The 17,464-nt window shown below is 44.9% G+C and overlaps 1 protein-coding gene across 2 annotated transcripts in view; it reads right to left on the bottom strand.

Annotated features, from left to right (window-relative positions):
* The window catches only part of PLCG1 (phospholipase C gamma 1), a 165,656-nt gene that overhangs the window by 26,101 nt on the left and 122,091 nt on the right, over window positions 1–17,464 (bottom strand). The window contains exons 21-31 of one of the 2 annotated variants that reach the window (XM_073555356.1): window positions 17,317–17,420; window positions 16,765–16,861; window positions 9,989–10,058; window positions 9,740–9,897; window positions 7,126–7,222; window positions 6,787–7,011; window positions 6,344–6,492; window positions 6,108–6,222; window positions 4,285–4,446; window positions 4,110–4,198; window positions 3,523–3,683 (exon numbers count right to left, since the gene is read on the bottom strand). In XM_073555356.1, the coding sequence (XP_073411457.1) occupies window positions 3,523–3,683; window positions 4,110–4,198; window positions 4,285–4,446; window positions 6,108–6,222; window positions 6,344–6,492; window positions 6,787–7,011; window positions 7,126–7,222; window positions 9,740–9,897; window positions 9,989–10,058; window positions 16,765–16,861; window positions 17,317–17,420 (1,427 nt within the window). Of the gene's footprint in view, window positions 1–3,522; window positions 3,687–4,109; window positions 4,199–4,284; window positions 4,447–6,107; window positions 6,223–6,343; window positions 6,493–6,786; window positions 7,012–7,125; window positions 7,223–9,739; window positions 9,898–9,988; window positions 10,059–16,764; window positions 16,862–17,316; window positions 17,421–17,464 lie in introns of both variants that reach the window. The other variant, XM_073555355.1, reaches the window with a different exon arrangement.

Below are 17,464 nucleotides of genomic sequence, written 5' to 3'. Positions count from 1 at the left end.
AGGGTGGGAGGCAGACTTTCCTTTTTCGCGGATGCTTGGCTGTCCGTTGTCGACGACGCTTGGGTCTGAGAACTCGTCGCATCCGGATACAAAATCGAATTTGCTTCACTCCCGAACAGACGGTTTTTCCGGTCTCGGGCCTCCGCGACAGCGGGCCCAGATTCCGGGTTTTCTGCAGGCCATTTCCTCCCTTCTTTCCGCGGGAGTCATAGTTCCCGTTCCCTCAGACGAACGGTTTTCTGGGTTCTACTCCAATCTCTTTGTAGTCCCGAAGAAAGACCTCTCTCTTCGTCCTATTCTGGACCTCAAATTGCTCAATCGCCACGTGAAGATTCTTCATTTCAGGATGGAGTCTCTTCGGTCGGTGATTGCTTCCATGGAGCCCGGGGAATTTCTCCGCTCGGTGGACATTCGGGATGCCTATCTGCACATTCCAATTTGTGTGCAACATCAGAAGTATCTTCGATTTGCGTTTCAGGGAGACCACTTTCAGTTCACAGCTCTTCCTTTCGGCCTGGCTTCAGCGCCCCGGGTTTTCACGAAGGTGATGGCGACCGTCATGGCCATCCTTCGCTCCAGAGGGATCCTCATCATCCCTTATCTGGACTATCTTTTGATCAAGGGTTCGTCTCGCCAGGACTGTCTCCGGAGCCTTCAGATAACCCTAGACACTCTCAGCCGCCTAGGTTGGCTGGTCAACAAGGAGAAGTCCATTCTGATCCCCACCCAGCGTCTGACCTTTCTGGGTATGGAATTCGACACGGAGCTAGCCCGTGTTTTTCTTCCAAAGGAAAAATGTACAACTCTGTCCAAGGGCATCAGAACTCTCAAGAGGCCTGCTCCCATTCCCATTCGGTTCTGCATAAAGGTCCTGGGGAAGATGGTGGCCTCCATGGAAGCAGTGCCCTTTGCGCAGTTTCATCTTCGCCCCCACCAGCTGTCTCTGCTTTCAGCCTGGGACAAGACCACGATGTCCTTGGACCGTCCTATTCGGCTTCCTCTCAGAGTGAGGCAGTCTCTCACTTGGTGGCTACGGCCAGCGTCAGTTCTCCAAGGGAGGTCCTTCCTTCCGCCTCAGTGGCAAGTCATCACCACCGATGCGAGCCTTCTAGGATGGGGAGCCGTGTTCCATCAGAAAGCGGCCCAAGGCCGCTGGAAGCCACAGGAGTCTCTCCTCCCAATCAATCTTTTGGAGATCAGGGCAATTTTCCTGGCCCTTCTTCATTGGCAGCCCCTCCTCTCCGGCAAGCCGGTCCGTATTCAGTCGGACAACGCCACGGCCATGGCGTACATAAACCATCAGGGGGGCACGCGCAGCAAACAAGTAATGTCAGAAGTGGCCAAGATATTACGCTGGGCAGAACGTTACGTTCCGACAATCTCCGCCGTCCATTTTCCAGGGGTGGAAAATTGGGCAGCCGTTTTTCTAAGTCGCCAGGGCCTAGCGTCCGGCGAATGGTCCCTGCACCCCGCGGTTTTCTCTCAGATATGCGACCGTTGGGGCACCCCGGATGTCGATCTCATGGCATCTCGGATGAACCACAAGGTGCCGGAGTTCGTAGCCAGGTCCAGGGACCCTCTAGCCGTCGCGTGCGACGCACTGGTGACTCCTTGGTCCCAGTTTCAACTTCCGTATCTGTTCCCGCCTCTGGCATTGATCCCTCGGGTGGTCAAAAAGATAAAATCGTAAGGCGTACCAGTGATTCTAGTCGTTCCAGATTGGCCAAGACGGCATTGGTACGCGGAACTGGTCAACATGCTCGCGGACGTTCCCTGGAGGCTTCCGGACCGTCCAGACCTTCTCTCGCAAGGCCCCCTTTACCACGAGAATTCTCAGTCTCTGAGTTTGACGGCATGGCCGTTGCGACCGCAATTCTGAAGGAATCAGGTCTGTCCAGTCAGGTTATTCAAACTATGATCAGAGCCAGGAAACCAGCCTCTTCCCGCATTTACTATAGGTACTGGAAGGCTTTTTTCCGTTGGTGCGATAAGAGTCTTCCCAATGTCTTTCTCTATCCCGTCTATCCTGGGGTTTCTTCAGTCTGGGTTAGACGCGGGTCTGTCCCTCAGTACGCTCAAGGGCCAGGTTTCCGCTCTCTCTATCCTCTTCCAAAGAGAGCTAGCTTCTCTACCACAGGTCAAAACCTTTCTACAAGGGGTTTCCCACGTGGCTCCTCCTCATCATTCGCCAATAGACCCGTGGGATCTCAACCTCGTCCTTAGCGCGCTCCAGAAGGCGCCGTTCGAGCCTCTCCAGGACATTCCTTTGTTCCTTCTCTCTTGGAAGGTCACCTCTTTGATCGCCATTTCATCCATCAGAAGAGTTTCTGAATTGGCGGCCTTGTCATGTCGTTCCCCTTACCTCATTCTCCATCAGGACAAAGCCGTCCTCAGGCCCGTTCCTTCTTTTCTTCCAAAGGTGGTTTCCGCTTTCCATATCAATGAGGATATCGTCCTCCCTTCTTTTTGTCCGGCTCCATCTCATCCTCTTGAGAAGTCTCTCCACAAACTGGACGTAGTTAGAGCCCTGCGTGTCTATCCTGCCAGGACCTCTTCCTTTCGTCTGTCCGATTCCTTGCTGATCATCTCGGAAGGTCGCCAGAAGGGCCTTCCGGCTTCCAAATCCACGATCGCTCACTGGATTCGTTCTACCATTCTGGAAGCGTATCGTCTTCAGGATAAGCGGCCCCCTCCGGGAGTTAGAGCTCATTCCACCCGGGCTGTGGCGGCTTCGTGGGCTGCTCGTCACCAGGCCTCGGCCATGCAAATTTGCAAGGCTGCAACCTGGTCATCTTTTGCACACCTTCACGAGGTTCTACAGGGTTCATACCCAGGCTTCGTCTGATGCTGTGGTTGGTAGGAAGGTTCTGCAGGCGGCGGTGGCTCACCGGCTAACCTGAGCCTTTCGGTTTCTTTCGTTCCTTTTTGCTGTTCCCACCCTTGGGACTGCTTTGGGACGTCCCATGGTATTCTGTGTCCCCCAATAAGGCGATAAAGAAAGATGGATTTTTGGTTCTTACCGTAAAATCTCTTTCTTGGAGCCTTCATTGGGGGACACAGCACCCTCCCTGTTTACGTTGTACCGTGTTGGGTCTTAGAGTCCCTTGTTGGGTTGGTACATATGGTTCGAGTTTTTCTCGTTGCTTCTCCTACTGCTTTTTCACCAACTGAGGTGCTTGGTGCCTGTCGGTGGGTGTATACTGCCGGGGAGGAGCTAATTTTCTTGTTTTGCATAGTGTCAGCCTCCTAGCAGCAGCAGCATACACCCATGGTATTCTGTGTCCCCCAATGAAGGCTCCAAGAAAGAGATTTTACGGTAAGAACCAAAAATCCATCTTTTCTTAAAATCATACAGGTAAGACTGGTGTAACCATTCTATTACTTGTATGCCCATAGTAATAGCTTAAATGCGTCCAGGGGTTGACAGATTCCCTTTAAGCCCTAGCATAGGATCTGAAAATAGGATCACCTAAGCCAACAACTTAAAGTTTTCACAATAAACAGCCCGAGTTCTGACTTTACCTCCTATCTCTATCAAACCCATCTGTAAATTCTTGAGGAATTCGAAAGTCATCCAGCTGATGTCCAGCATATCGAGGATCTGCAAATCCATCCCGTAACCTTGCAGTGGAATCATTGACATGCTCTCGGGGTGCAGTAGCCCCATTTAGTTCACCATTCTCCTGCTAAAAGAAATTGTTAAATGTAAGTTCTAAACCATAATAACATTTCTATGACTAAAGCTACTTAACCCTACAAAACAAAAATGTGATAAAAGGAATTTTGCAAAAGCAACTTCACAGATAATTAAAACTGTTAAATCTATATTAGATCTATGAGGCTAGGCCTGGTACAATACTATGAACCAAAGATCCCCACAATAGGGAATAATCATTCAGGTGGTAGTGGAAGACAGCCCAGTGTGAACGTGGGAGATCAGAGAATACTATTGGATCTGGGGATCTAGGAGAGGCCACAACTACAGATTACTACTTCTTGGGAGTCTCAATTTGACTTTCAGGTTCTAGAAAAAATATTGAAAAATTAGTAGTTTCAGTCAATACCTGTACACTTCTTTAAATGTAAACTGCCCCTCCATGAGGTCTTACCTTACTGGAGTAGATGTCTAACCGGATAAGGAGAGAAGCCAGCTCCAAGTCTTCAGTGTAATTGTTCTTCAGGGGCACAGCTCTGAAACCTTCAATATGTATAAAATTTAACTCATTTGAAGAACTCAACCACATAGACATTCTTGCTGTTGTACCATCTCATTTTATACTGCACCTGTTTTAAGGCCGCGCACCACAAAAGACGCTTGGGCCAGAAAATTCTGATCACTGAACATGTCTTCTTCATAGACAACAAATCGCAGGAGAGCAAACTCTGGATTTGCAATAAGAAACTGGAAAGGTTTTTGAGGCCACACTGGATTCAGACCATTGTCAACTGTGGAGAATCCCAAGAAGAGAAGAGAGAGAAAAAAAAAATCACTGTAAAAAAAGCTTCATCGCTCAAGAACTTGTGACTATCAGATATATATAGGATGTTTCTATATTTGGACTCCACCACAACGGATCTAACTTCTCACAAATCTAATCATTAGACAAAAATTAAATAATGGTTTCCTAGTGGACTATATTTTTTAAATGAAATATAACAAAATAGCTTATTGTTTAACTCAAGTTTTATGTTCGGTATTTTACTAGTTCAAATATTTTGCATTTCAATAATATAACCAAAATGTAAAACTTGGTATACGATTTAGGCACTTTATACAAATAATAGTCTAGTGGCCACAAAATAAAGTAATGGCATATAACTTCAGTACAGTAGTAAATACGGGGACTACAGAAGTACCAAAAAGAAAAAGGGAAGGCAGGATAAATAAGGGAGATAAGGGAGGGAAGAGGCAAGCCAAAAATAAGAATGAAGGGATAAGGAGTTGATACACGTATGATATGTTATGGTACACAATTAACCAAAAGGACAGACTCGAATTTGATAAGTGTGGATGAGTATGCTAGCCAAGGGTCCCAGATTTTGAAAAATTTAGCCCAAATGTCATTCAAGACACTTGTACGTTGCTGGTTGTTCATATAAGGCATCTGCGTGGCCTAGAACTTCTGGGAATGGTATTTGTATGGTTTTTGATTTATGTTGGTCAGCTACTCCTGGGAAAAGTTAAATGGTCTTCATTTTTTCAATTTATGCACAATTTATCTTACAGTGCATTGGTGGAGTGCAAACTTTTTAGAGAAGTTTTGTAACCCTCTCCAGGCTGATGAGCATCTATAATCTCATCGGAGCTCTTAAAATCTTTTGTTAATGCCATGATAAATACGTTTCCACATACATGTGTTGGGACGGTTAGACTTTGATAGATCCCTGTTCTTTAAATAAAACATGTCGCCTACTCACATCTGAGTAAAACACCAGACGCTAATGACACCTTCAAATTATCTGCTAATTCAAAAAGGCTTACATAATTTTGCCACTCACAAAGATATTGGGAAATTTTCCTCAATTTTTTTTTTAAATGACAAAGTATAATATTTTTGACTCGTGTTTGATTTGCCTTTTTATATACTTATAGGATTTGTGGGAAAATCTGATGCAGTCTCAAGTCAAATTAATGTAAAAGTATGGAAAATTTTGAGGGGTTCACAAACTTGTAAGCAGTATTTTATAACGTCCTTACGAATAACCATCCCAAAATCCAGATGATCAAACCAATATCATCTTTATTAGACGAATGGCATAAAATATTGGATGCATGAAGGATTGAAAAACCTTCCCTAAAAAACAAAAAAATTGTTCTCGACAGTGCAAACTGCAGAACAGCGTGACACTATTAATTAAAATAAATTACATAAATGAAGAAATAGTGGGGGTAAAGGATCAAAGTAGAGATCTGAATACATCAATAGAGTAATCAAAATATATGAAAACTATTATGATGACAAACCAGATGCCTTAATAAATTCTGGCACACCGGTACCATTGTCGGTATTTTGAACCCTATAGGATACCATTTCACCCCAAAGGTAAAAAACAATACTAGTTTTTTCAACATGTGCGTATCCTACAGAAACCCAACATTATCTTACCTACAATTTCTGTTTTCACTTTGGCATTGTCATAGTCTGCTCCACAAATTTCCACTTCTGCAAACGGGCACACAATACCTCTGCCATTTTTGGGCAAGTGTCTGGCACCAAGTATCTGAGAACAGAGAAGAATATCATCAGCTTCTGAATGATCTGGCTATAGTCCTTTACCAACTATTACATATAAGCAGATTTTGTTTCTCTTCTTTCGTTTAGACTGAACTCCAAAGTCTTACCTCGACACAAACAATGATTGGCTCCAAAATATGAAGGGAACATTTGTCAAATGGATCGAACATTTCGTCTCTCATTACGTTTGGCTGAAATACATAGCCGCATCGGCCGCCTGACTGGAACAAAGCTTGGTTCATCTGCATGGGTTTGTCTGAAAAAAAAAAATGCCATAAGAAAATGCAGAACTTAGAATAGTGCAATAAGACAGACTTCGACCTCATGCACACAGCAGCCCATGGACTTCTCAATGGAAGCGACATTATGTGCTGGAGATATGCTCCTAGAAGAGAATACTTCCATAATATGGGGTCCAATGAAGCAGCACCAGGAGGTACAGTGAGGTTACTACTGAGGCACGCTATAACCGAGCATGTATGAAGCCATGATACCGCCGTGTGCGTGAGGCCTATTTATGAGATTAAAAACAATAAAAAAGGTAAGTTACCTGGTGTCTGGAAATTAAGGGCTACCAACTGACTACCACATATCCACATATTCAATGGGTCGTAGTTAGAGGAATCTAGACGTTGACCTTTCGGGTAAATGCGAGATAGCTGACGTCGATTGTACTGTAGGAACTTCTTGCCTTTTTGCTTATTGACATACTTTTCGGCTTTAGTTTCAGGGAAAGAGGACATGTCTCGATAGCATGCCCTCTCTGTGCCAATCTCTGTTAAAGAGCGAAAGGTAACAATGGTGTTATTGACATGGTCTAATATTCTCCTACCTGGATATTTAAAACAGTGACTAATATGATCTCGCTAAGTTAACCCTATGGACTTACTCTCTTCATCAAAGGGCACAGGACGGCAATAAATGACAAGTTCAGACAACTCTAAGGCAATTTTCTTCCTTCGCTCCATGATTTTGCCTTCTGTGAGCTGAGAAATAGCAAAAAAAAAGTTATTTATAAAACCTATTTTTAAGCACAGAATTGCGCTGTTTAATGTTCAATTAGTCAGCTAAAAAGAAGAGAGACTACAAAAAGCATCTCTCACTCCGGAGTACCTGGCATATTAATGTAGTGGTGGTAATGGAGTTACCTGGCCACGCATGTAGTGGTGCAGTAGAGAAATTCAATACTTGCTGCCAGGTCACAGTATAGTTTAGAGCTGAACACTGGTGATGAGCGTGCTCGGATAAGGTGTTATCCGAGTATGCTCAGAGCATCTTCGGCGTGCTCTAATAGAATGTTAAAGACCTCGCACCTGCATGTCTCGCTGCTGTTCGACAGCTGCAATCCCTGCATGTGTGCCGGCTGTCCAACAGCCGCGAGACATGCAGCCATGGCGACTCTAACATAGTATAAGAGCACGACGAAGATGCCGTATTAGCACTCGAGCATGCTTGGATAACACCTTATCCGAACACACTCGCTCATCACCACGAACACTAATCAGAAATATAGTGATCAGAACAGAGAAGTCCTTTAACTACTCTGGACTGCCCACAGACTTTAAACATTCAGGCTGTCAACATGCACATTTGCAATAATATTCGAAACTCTCATTGCAAAGTAAACAGCTGCGTAAGATCGTGACATTGAGTTATTTCAATCTGTTTTGATTTGTGTATAGATTTAATTTAAATACATGATAGGGGCTATATTTCACATTGGGCAGCTTTAGACAGTAGTGATGAGTGAGGATACTCATTGCTCGGGTGTTCTCCGAGTATTTTGGCGTGCTCGGAGATTTTGTTTTCGTTGTCTCATAGTCTTATCTGCATGATTTGCGACTGCTTGACAGGCTGAATACATGTGAGGAATGCCTGTTTGTTAGGGAATTCCCACATATATTCAGCCTGTCTAGAAGTCGCAAATCATGCAGCCGAGACAACAAAAACTAAATCTCCGAGCACGCCAAAATACTCTGAGGACACCCGAGCATGCTCGGGAAAACCTGAGCAACGAGTATACTCACTCATCACTATTAGACACGTATATAACTGTTCCAAATCAAGTTTTAGACTCCCCATTAATACTGTTACTATAGTGATTATTCAATTGTAAGACAAATGAAAAACATTTGGCACTGCTGAGTGTGTAATTTCTTTAACGAATATAAAAATATTCATGGCAAACAGTAAGCACTGAAACAGAAAAAAGATTACTGCAATTTCCTCCAAAAATACATTGGAAAATGATCAAAAGATTAACCAAAGATATTTCAATAAAAATATGTCAGCTGAGTGCACAAAATATGGAGCGCTCACTCAGGTCAGTCAATGGAAAAGTAAAAAAAAGTTACAGGTCTCAGAAAATGGCAACACAAACTAATTCTTTTTCTACAACGTTCTGAATTAAAATATGAAATAACCAATAATTTCAAGTATAGAGAGCAGGTGGATTGCTAGGAGAAGATACCCCAAAAATGGCTAGGTCACGTCTTTTAAGCTCTAAAGAGTTTCTCAACCCTGAAGCGGTTAAAAGATGTGACATAAGACAAAACATGTGCACAGCAATGTCAGTTTGACAGTGCTGTGCACTGAGTTATTTACGTGGCCCTTAAAGGGAATCTGTCACCCTTTTTTTGACCTATCAGCTGCCGGCATTGACATCAGGGGCTTATCTACAGCATTCTGTAATGCTGTAGATAAGCCCCCGATGTAACCTGAAAGATAAGAAAAAGAGTTAGATTATACTTACCGGAGGGGGCGGTCCGGTCCGATGCCTCCCATCTTCACACGATGCTGTCCTCTTCTTCCCTTCCTGTAGTAACTCCGGCGCAGGCGCACTGCTCTGCCCTGTTGAGGACAGAGCAGAGTCCTGCAGTGTGCAAGTGTCGTGAGAGGTCTGGCCCTGCGCACTGCAGTATTCTGCTCTGCCCTCAACAGGGCAGAGCAGTGCGCCTGCGCCGGAGTTACTACAGGAAGGGAAGAAGAGGACGGCATCGTATGAAGATGGGAGGCGCCGGACCAGACTGCGACACCCATCGGACCGGACCGCCCCGGGGTGAGTATAATCTAACTCGTTTTTCTTATCTTTCAGGTTACATCGGGGGCTTATCTACAGCATTACAGAATGCTGTAGATAAGCCACTGATGGCGGTGCCGGCAGCTGATAGTCCAAAAAAAAAAAAAAAAAAAAGGGAATCTGTCACCCTAAGTTTGGCATCACCATAATCATACTGGCATAGAAAGTCATGTTGTCAGGTCATTCTTGTCACACCATAAACACCATAAAAACAAAACTTTTTCCCATTGTTCAGTACATTACATGTTAATATGAATGGTACATTCAAAACTAAAAGTTTGTCTTGTAAGAAAGGAGCCCTCATACGGTTATATTGATAGAGAACTGAAAAAGTTATGGCTCTTAAAAAGAAGGTAAAAACAGAAGTGCAAAAAAAAAAAAATAGAACAGAGAGAGGCCACACACAACATATCGCTCTTCATACCCGAGCATCTGCTGTCTGAGCTGCTTCCCGGATTTTTCTCACCCAGTCTTGCATGTCTTCTGCTGAGTCAGCAGCAACATCAAGTGGAGATCTGGTCACCGACGGGACATTTATAGAGAAAACATAGGGGCGATTGTTCAGCCCCTCATGCCGGATGGCTGAAAAAAAGGACAAAAGTGAAATCACCAAATGGGCTGGTAACAACTTGCATCTACATTATGCACAGATTATGTATATAAAACTTCTTACCAATTTGACAAGATGGAACGTCCAATATTCCACCCAGGAGGTCTCCAAGAGGGCTGTTCTCATCCAGATGCTGGGAATACAGAACATAACATTGCTGTAGTTCATGAAATGGAGAAATCATGACACAGCCCGGTACTGAGCCCACCTCATCTATGAGGTGTCAGAACTTGTCTTGATTACTTAAAGGCAACTGGTCATCAAGTTTGGCCGATATGAGATACGGTCATCACCTTTCAGGCCTGATATACAGCAATCTGTTTAACCCCTTCATGACCCAGCCTATTTTGACCTTAATGACCAGGCCATTTTTTGCAATTCTGACCAGTGTCCCTTTATGAGGTAATAACTCAGGAACGCTTCAACGCATCCTAGCGATTCCGAGAATGTTTTTTTGTGACATATTGGGCTTCATGTTAGTGGTAAATTTAGGTCAATAATTTTTGCGTTTATTTGTGGAAAAAAAATGGAAATTTGGCGAAAATTTAGAAAATGTAGCAATTTTCAAATTTTGAATTTTTATTCTGTTAAACCAGAGAGTTATGTGACACAAAACAGTTAATAAATAACATTTCCCACATGTCTACTTTACATCAGCACAATTTTGGAAACAACATATTTTTTTTGTTAGGAAGTTATAAGGGTTAAAAGTTGACCAGCGATTTCTCATTTTCACAACAAAATTTACAAAATCATTTTTTTTTTTTAGGGACCACATCATATTTAAAGTCATTTTGAGGGGTGTACATGACAGAAAATGCCTAAAAGTGACACCATTCTAAAAACGGCACTGCTCAAGCTACTCAAAACTACAGTCAAAAAGATTATTAACCCTTCAGGTGCTTCACAGGTACTAAAGCAACGTGGAAGGAAAAAATGGACATTTTAATTTTTCCAACAAATATTTTCATTTAGCATCAATTTTTTCATTTTCACATGGGCAACAGAAAAAAAATGGATCCTAAAATTTCTTGGGCAATTTCTCCTGAGTACACCGATACGTCATATGTGGTCATAAACCACTGTTTGGGCGCACGGCAGGGCCCAGAAGGGAAGGAGCACCATTTGACTTTTTGAAAGGAAAATTAGCTCCAATCGTTAGCGGACACCATGTCGTGTTTGGAGAGCCCCTGTGCTCCTAAACATTGGAGCTCCCCCACAAGTGACCCCATTTTGGAAACTAGACCCCCGAAGGAACTTATCTAGATGTGTGGTGAGCACTTTGAACCCCCAAGTGCTTCACAGTTTATAACGCAGAGCAGTGAAAATAAAAAATCATTTTCACAAAGCTAACAGGAGAAATTTGACCACAAAAGTTGTTGTGCAATTTGTCCTGCGTACACCGATACCCCATATGTGGGGGAAACCACTGTTTGGAAGCATGGGAGAGCTCAGAAGGGAAGGAGAGCCATTTTGGAATGCAGACTTTGATGGAATGTTCTGCGGGCGTCATGTTGCGTTTGCACAGCCCCTGATGTGCCTAAACAGTAGAAACCCCCCACAAGTGACCCCATTTTGGAAACTAGAACCCCCATGGAGCTTCTCTAGATGTGTAGTGAGCACTTTGAACCCCCAAGTGCTTCACAGAAGTTTATAACGCAGAGTCATGAAAATAAAAATTTTATTTTTTTCCTCAAAAAATGATTTTTTTAGCCCGCTATTTTTTATTTTCCCAAGGGTAACAGGATAAACTGGACCCCAAAAGTTGTTTTCCAGTTTGTCCTGAGTACGCCGGTACCCCATATGTGGGGGGGGGGACCACTGTTTGGGTGCACGGCAGGGCTCAGAAGGAAAGGAGCGTCATTTGACTTTTTGAATGGAAAATTAGCTCCAATCGTTAGCGGACACCATGTCGTGTTTGGAGAGCCCCTGTGTGCCTAAACTTTGGAACTCCCCCACAAATTACACCATTTTGGAAACTAGACCCCCTAAGGAACTTATCTAGATGCATAGTGAGCACTCTGAACCCCCAAGTGCTTCACAGAAGTTTATAACGCAGAGCCGTGAAAATCCCCAAAAATTTTTTTCCCTCAAAAAATGATTTTTAGCCCTCTATTATTTTTTTAATTTTCACAAGGGTAACAGGATAAATTGGACCCCAAAAGTTGTTGTCCAATTTGTCCTGAGTACGCTTGTACCCCATATGTGGGGGTGGGGGTTGGGGGACCACTGTTCGGGCACACGTCGGGGCTCGGAAGGGAAGTAGTGGCGTTTTGAAATGCCGACTTGATGGAGTGGTCTGCGGGCGTCATGTTACGTTTGCAGAGTCCCTGATGTACCTAAACAGTGGAAACCCCCAACAAGTGACCCCATTTTGGAAACTAGACCACCAAAAGGAACTAAATCTAGATATGTGGTGAGCACTTTGAACCCCCAAGTGCTTCGCAGAAGTTTATAACGTAGATTTTTCCACAAAAACAAAAAAAAAAGCCCCCAATTTTCCCAAGGGTAACAGGAGAAATTAGAACACCAAAGTTGTTGTGCAATTTTTCTTGAGTACGCTGATACCCCATATGTGGGAGTAAACCACTGTTTGGGCACACGTCGGGGCTCGAAATGGAGGGAGCACAGTTTGACTTTTTTAACGCAAAATTGGCTGGAATAAATGGTGGCGCCATGTCGCGTTTGGAGACCCCATGATGTGCCTAAACAGTGGAAACCCCTCAATTCTATCTCCAACCCTAACTCCAACACACCCCTAACCCTAATCCCAATCCTAACCCCAACACACCCCTAACTCTAATCCCAACTCTAACCCTAACCACAAGCCTAACCCTAATCCCAACCCACCCCTAACCTTAACCCTAATTCCAACCCTAATCCTAACCATAACCCTAATTCCAACCGTAACCCTAATTCTAACCCTATTTCAAACCCTAACCCTATTTCAAACCCTAACCCTAATTACAACCCTAACCCTGACCCTAACGGAAAAATAAAAATATCTTCTTTATTTTATTATTTGTTTCAGTATACCACCCTACCCGCGCCCTCAATTCTGCTGATGACCTGAGGTTAGCATCCTCAATAATCAGAACCTCCCACTCCCGTCTCCAAGACTATACACGTGCTGCGCCAATTCTTTGGAATGCACTTCCCAGGTCACTACGATTAGTCCCCAATCCCCACAATTTTAAGCGTGCCCTGAAAACGCATTTATTCAGACTGGCCTACCGCCTCAGCACATTAACCTAATCTATCCCTGTGTGGCACAGCCAAAACATTTTACCATAACCAGGTTCTCCGCATCATGTTCCCACATGCTTTATGCATCCATTAGTCCTCTGTGTCTGTACTGTTACACACTTAACATTATGGCTGGTCCATACAATCAGGGAAATTGTTACCACCCAGTGGCGTATCTAGGGGGGGGGGCAGCCGGGGCACTTGCCCCGGGCGCAGCCGGCAGGGGGCGCAGTCGGGCCGCCTAATGCAGCAGTCCGCAGTGTCCTCCCTGGCGGCTGCGTTCTGCCGCCCCCCCCAGCCTGAGTCGGTGGTTCTCTGTGTCAGCTGTCACAGCTGACAGCTGGCGCAGAGAAGGTGCGCGTGCCGGCTCCCAGGGAACAATTGTACTGGCGTCTATACAGACGCCAGTCCAATTGAAGCTCTGACCGCTGGGTCAGAGCGACGTCAGCAGCGTGACATGTCATGTGATCACGCTGCTGACGTCACTCCCCGGCGCCCAGAGCGAATGCTCAGCGCTGGTGTTAAGTGCTCCACTGTGGAGCTGAAGACACCGAAGATGGGAAATGGGGGGTGTTAATGTGGGGAAGGGGGTTAATGAGTGGGTATGGGGGTTATTGTGTGGGGGGGTTCAATGAGTGGGGATGGGGGCTAATGTGTGGAGGGGTTAATGAGTGGGGATGGGGGTTAATGAGTGGGGATGGGGGTTAATGAGTGGGGATGGGAGTTAATGTGTGTGTGGGATTAATGAGTGGGGATGGGGTTAATGTGTGTGTGGGGTTAATGAGTTGGGATGGGGGTTAATGTGTGGGGATGGGGGTTAGTGTGTGGGGGGTTAATGTGTGTGGGGGTTAATGTATGTGAGGGGGTTAATGAATGGGGATGGGGGTTAGTGTGTGGGGGGGTTAATGAGTGGGGATGGGGGTTAATGTGTGAGGGGTTAATGAGTGGGTATGGGGGATACTTAATGTGTGGGGGGATTTGGAGTGGGGATGGGGGTTAATGAGTGGGGATGGGGTTAATGTGTGGGGGGATTTGAAGTGGGGGGTACATAATGTGTGGGGGGGATTTGGAGTGGGGATGGGGGTTAATGAGTGGGGATTGGGTTAATGTGTGGGGAGATTTGAAGTGGGGGGTACATAATGTGTGGGGGGATTTGGGAGTAGGGACAGGGGGTTATTGAGTGGGGATGGAGGGTTATTTAATGTGTGTGAGGGATTTGGAGTGGGGATGGGGGTTATTTAATGTGTGTGAGAGATTTGGAGTGGGGATAGGGGATTTAATGTGTGTGGGGGGATTTGGAGTGGGGATGGGGGTTATTTAATGTGTGTGAGGGATTGGGGATGGGGGATTTGGAGTCAGGATGGGGGATTTAATGTGTGTGGGGAGATTTGAGGACACAAAATGAAGAATATGTATGAGGAAACAGTATGGGGGATGGGTGCAGACAGTATGGGGAGCGAACGGGTTAATATATGTGGACACAGTATGGGGAGTGAGGGTGATGGGATGTGTGCAGACACAGTATGGGGAGTCGGGGGTATGTGTGAGCAGACCATATAGAGAGTGAGGGGGTAAATATATGGAGACAGTATGGTGAACAGAGGGGATGTTAGAGGAGACAGTATGAGGAGGGATGGGAATAGTGTGAGGCGACAGTATATTGCAGACATTTTTATTCAGGAGCATTATAATGACAATTCTATCTTTAAGGGCATCGTGTGGAGATTTGCTGCAGAAGATCGGAGAAGATGGAAGTCTGCAGAGACGAGATGTGGATGAGAAAACTCATCATCATGGGGTCTGGACAAGAAGAAGAAAAGGAGACCGACTCCAGAGACGTCATCTATCAGGTACCTGGATGTAAATATTATTTGTAATACTGACTAATTCTCATGTTTTTATTTGTTAGGAGCATTAAAGGGGTTGTCCAGGTTTGTGCTGAGTCTGCAGTCATTCTATGTGACTGCAGACTTCTGAATTCTCACAGTGCTCACTGAACGCTGTCAGGATTGTCTCGTGCCGATGATTTACATACATGCGGTCACATGCTGACTAGACGTGTGTGGCCTCACTCAATGAAAATGAACAGAGCGAGGCCGGGCACGTCTAGTCGGAATGTGGCCAAAAGTATACAAATCACATACCTGTGCTGACATGACTGTACAACGGCAAGGGAGAATCCTAAAAGTGTGCAGGGCATTAGGTGTGAGAATTCAGAAGCTGCAATGTCAGGATTCAGCTCTGCAGGTTCCAGTACTCATCACATGGACACTTCACTCATATGTGATTTTCATAGTTATGGTCTTGTGACAACAAGCTTCTCTTCCTGCTTTCAGTTTTTTACTGAACATTGAGAGGATTAGGGAGAGCAGCTCGTGGGTACATGACTAACTGTGGAAGTCGCATATGTACTTGGGGGGGGGGGGGCGCGCCGAACCAAATTCTTGCCCCGGGTGCCAGAAAGCCTAGATACGCCTCTGTTACCACCCACCTTTCGTGTCTACCTTTTTTCCTTCTAGATTGTAAGCTTGCGAGCAGGGCCCTCATTCCTCTTGGTATCTATTATGATCAATGTGATTATTGTTATGCTGTAATGTCTATTGTCTATACAAGTCCCCTCTGAAATGTAAAGTGCTGCGGAATATGTCGGCGCTATAGAAATAAAATTTATTATTATTTGTCCCTACATATGGGGGTGGTGATTTACTTTTTTTGTTATTTTGATCACTGTGAGAGTTTATCACAGTGATCAAAATAAACGAATGAATCTGCAGGTTGCAGATTCGAGCGGGCGCAATGTGCATGCGCCGCCATTTTCCAAGATGGCGGCGCCCATGATCCGAGAGGGCGGGACACCAGGACGGCCAGAGAGACGTCGGAGGCACCGTGGAGGGTGGGGGGGATCGGAAGGCGGGGGGGCAGATTATGTCGGCGGCTGCCGATCGGCGCCGTCAGTCAGTGGAGGGGGGGGGCACCTGATCGGTGTCTCCAGCCATGGCTGATGCTATTGCAGCATCGGCCATGGCTGGATTGTAATATTTCACCTAATTTCATTGGTGAAATATTACAATCGCTCCGATTGGCTGTTTCACTTTCAACAGCCAATCACAGCGATCGTAGGCACGTGGGAGTTAAGCCACGCCCCCTGGGGTTAACTATGAAGTGTCCTCTGAGTGCGGGTCGGGTGACCTTTCAGTCATGACATGACATAGGCATCATGGGTCGTATTGGCATGACTTTTCTTGACGCCTATGTGGCGTCAAAGGTCGGGAAGGAGTTAAACCTAAATCCTTAGCCTTGTCTGGGCACTAACTAAACAGAACAGATCCTGTTTATGGAACATTTATTACAGAAGAGTCATAATTTAGTCTAACGCATGGCTGCACCGCCTTGACACTTATTGGAAGGTAATAAAACCTCTCTCTGTCTGTAAGACAAGTCGGAAGCGCTGTTCTTATTTATTATTATTATTGGGAATGCTCTGGCATCGAGGATCAGTACCTGCACATGGCATCACAACTATGTAAGGTTGGATGGATGAGTGTGGCTATACCATTGCTGACGTGGGGCATTTATGTCTGAGTATGACTTACTGGTCGCTCTGGTTCAGGTTCAGGTGGGTTAAAGATCTCTTCAACATAATTGGAAGGGAACCACATCTGCTTCTTTCCCCCATAGTCTCCTCTCCACCTACAGAAAAATAAATGTAAAAACACAAATCTTAAAAGCAAAGAAGGGTAGTAACATTGTAAGATTCAAAATAAACATATTTCAACAATTAAAGGGCTTTTAAGCCCCTTAAGAAAATGGACATAACCCACTGATAAGTTTCTAAAGCCTATAGGAAGTTGCTAATATTGTCGGATAAAGTTGTGGTCAGCAACACCTTCAGAGGTAATGTATAATTACATGGCACACTTAAATAAACAAACAACAGTTTATGTAGTACATGGATGGACCAATTCATCCAAATCCATGAACTCCTGATATGGCCTCATTGTCTCTATATTCTTGCTCATATTAGAGATCCTAAATTTGAGACCCCTCTCTGTGATTTCAATATGCCATTGCAGGACATATAGGGAAGGGACGCCCTGATGTGATAAAGACAGATTTTTAAGGAACATGGGAGGCAATGTACTTACCATCCACCCTCCTGCTTATCCACATTCTGGATGACGGCATTCTTTGTGAAAGTAAGTTCATCCTCTCGCTGAGCTTTATAATCAAAGAGGGCTTTAACAGAGCACTGAGGTAGAGGAGGAGTGAGAACCAAGGAGAAAAAATGGAATA

The sequence above is a fragment of the Dendrobates tinctorius genome, unplaced genomic scaffold (genome assembly GCF_039654945.1).
Source record: "Dendrobates tinctorius isolate UK_male_01 unplaced genomic scaffold, ASM3965494v1 ptg000223l, whole genome shotgun sequence".
Classification (NCBI taxonomy): domain Eukaryota; kingdom Metazoa; phylum Chordata; class Amphibia; order Anura; family Dendrobatidae; genus Dendrobates; species Dendrobates tinctorius.
The sequence above is the reverse complement of the archived record's forward strand: the minus strand, read 5'-3'. Positions and strand labels throughout refer to the sequence as shown.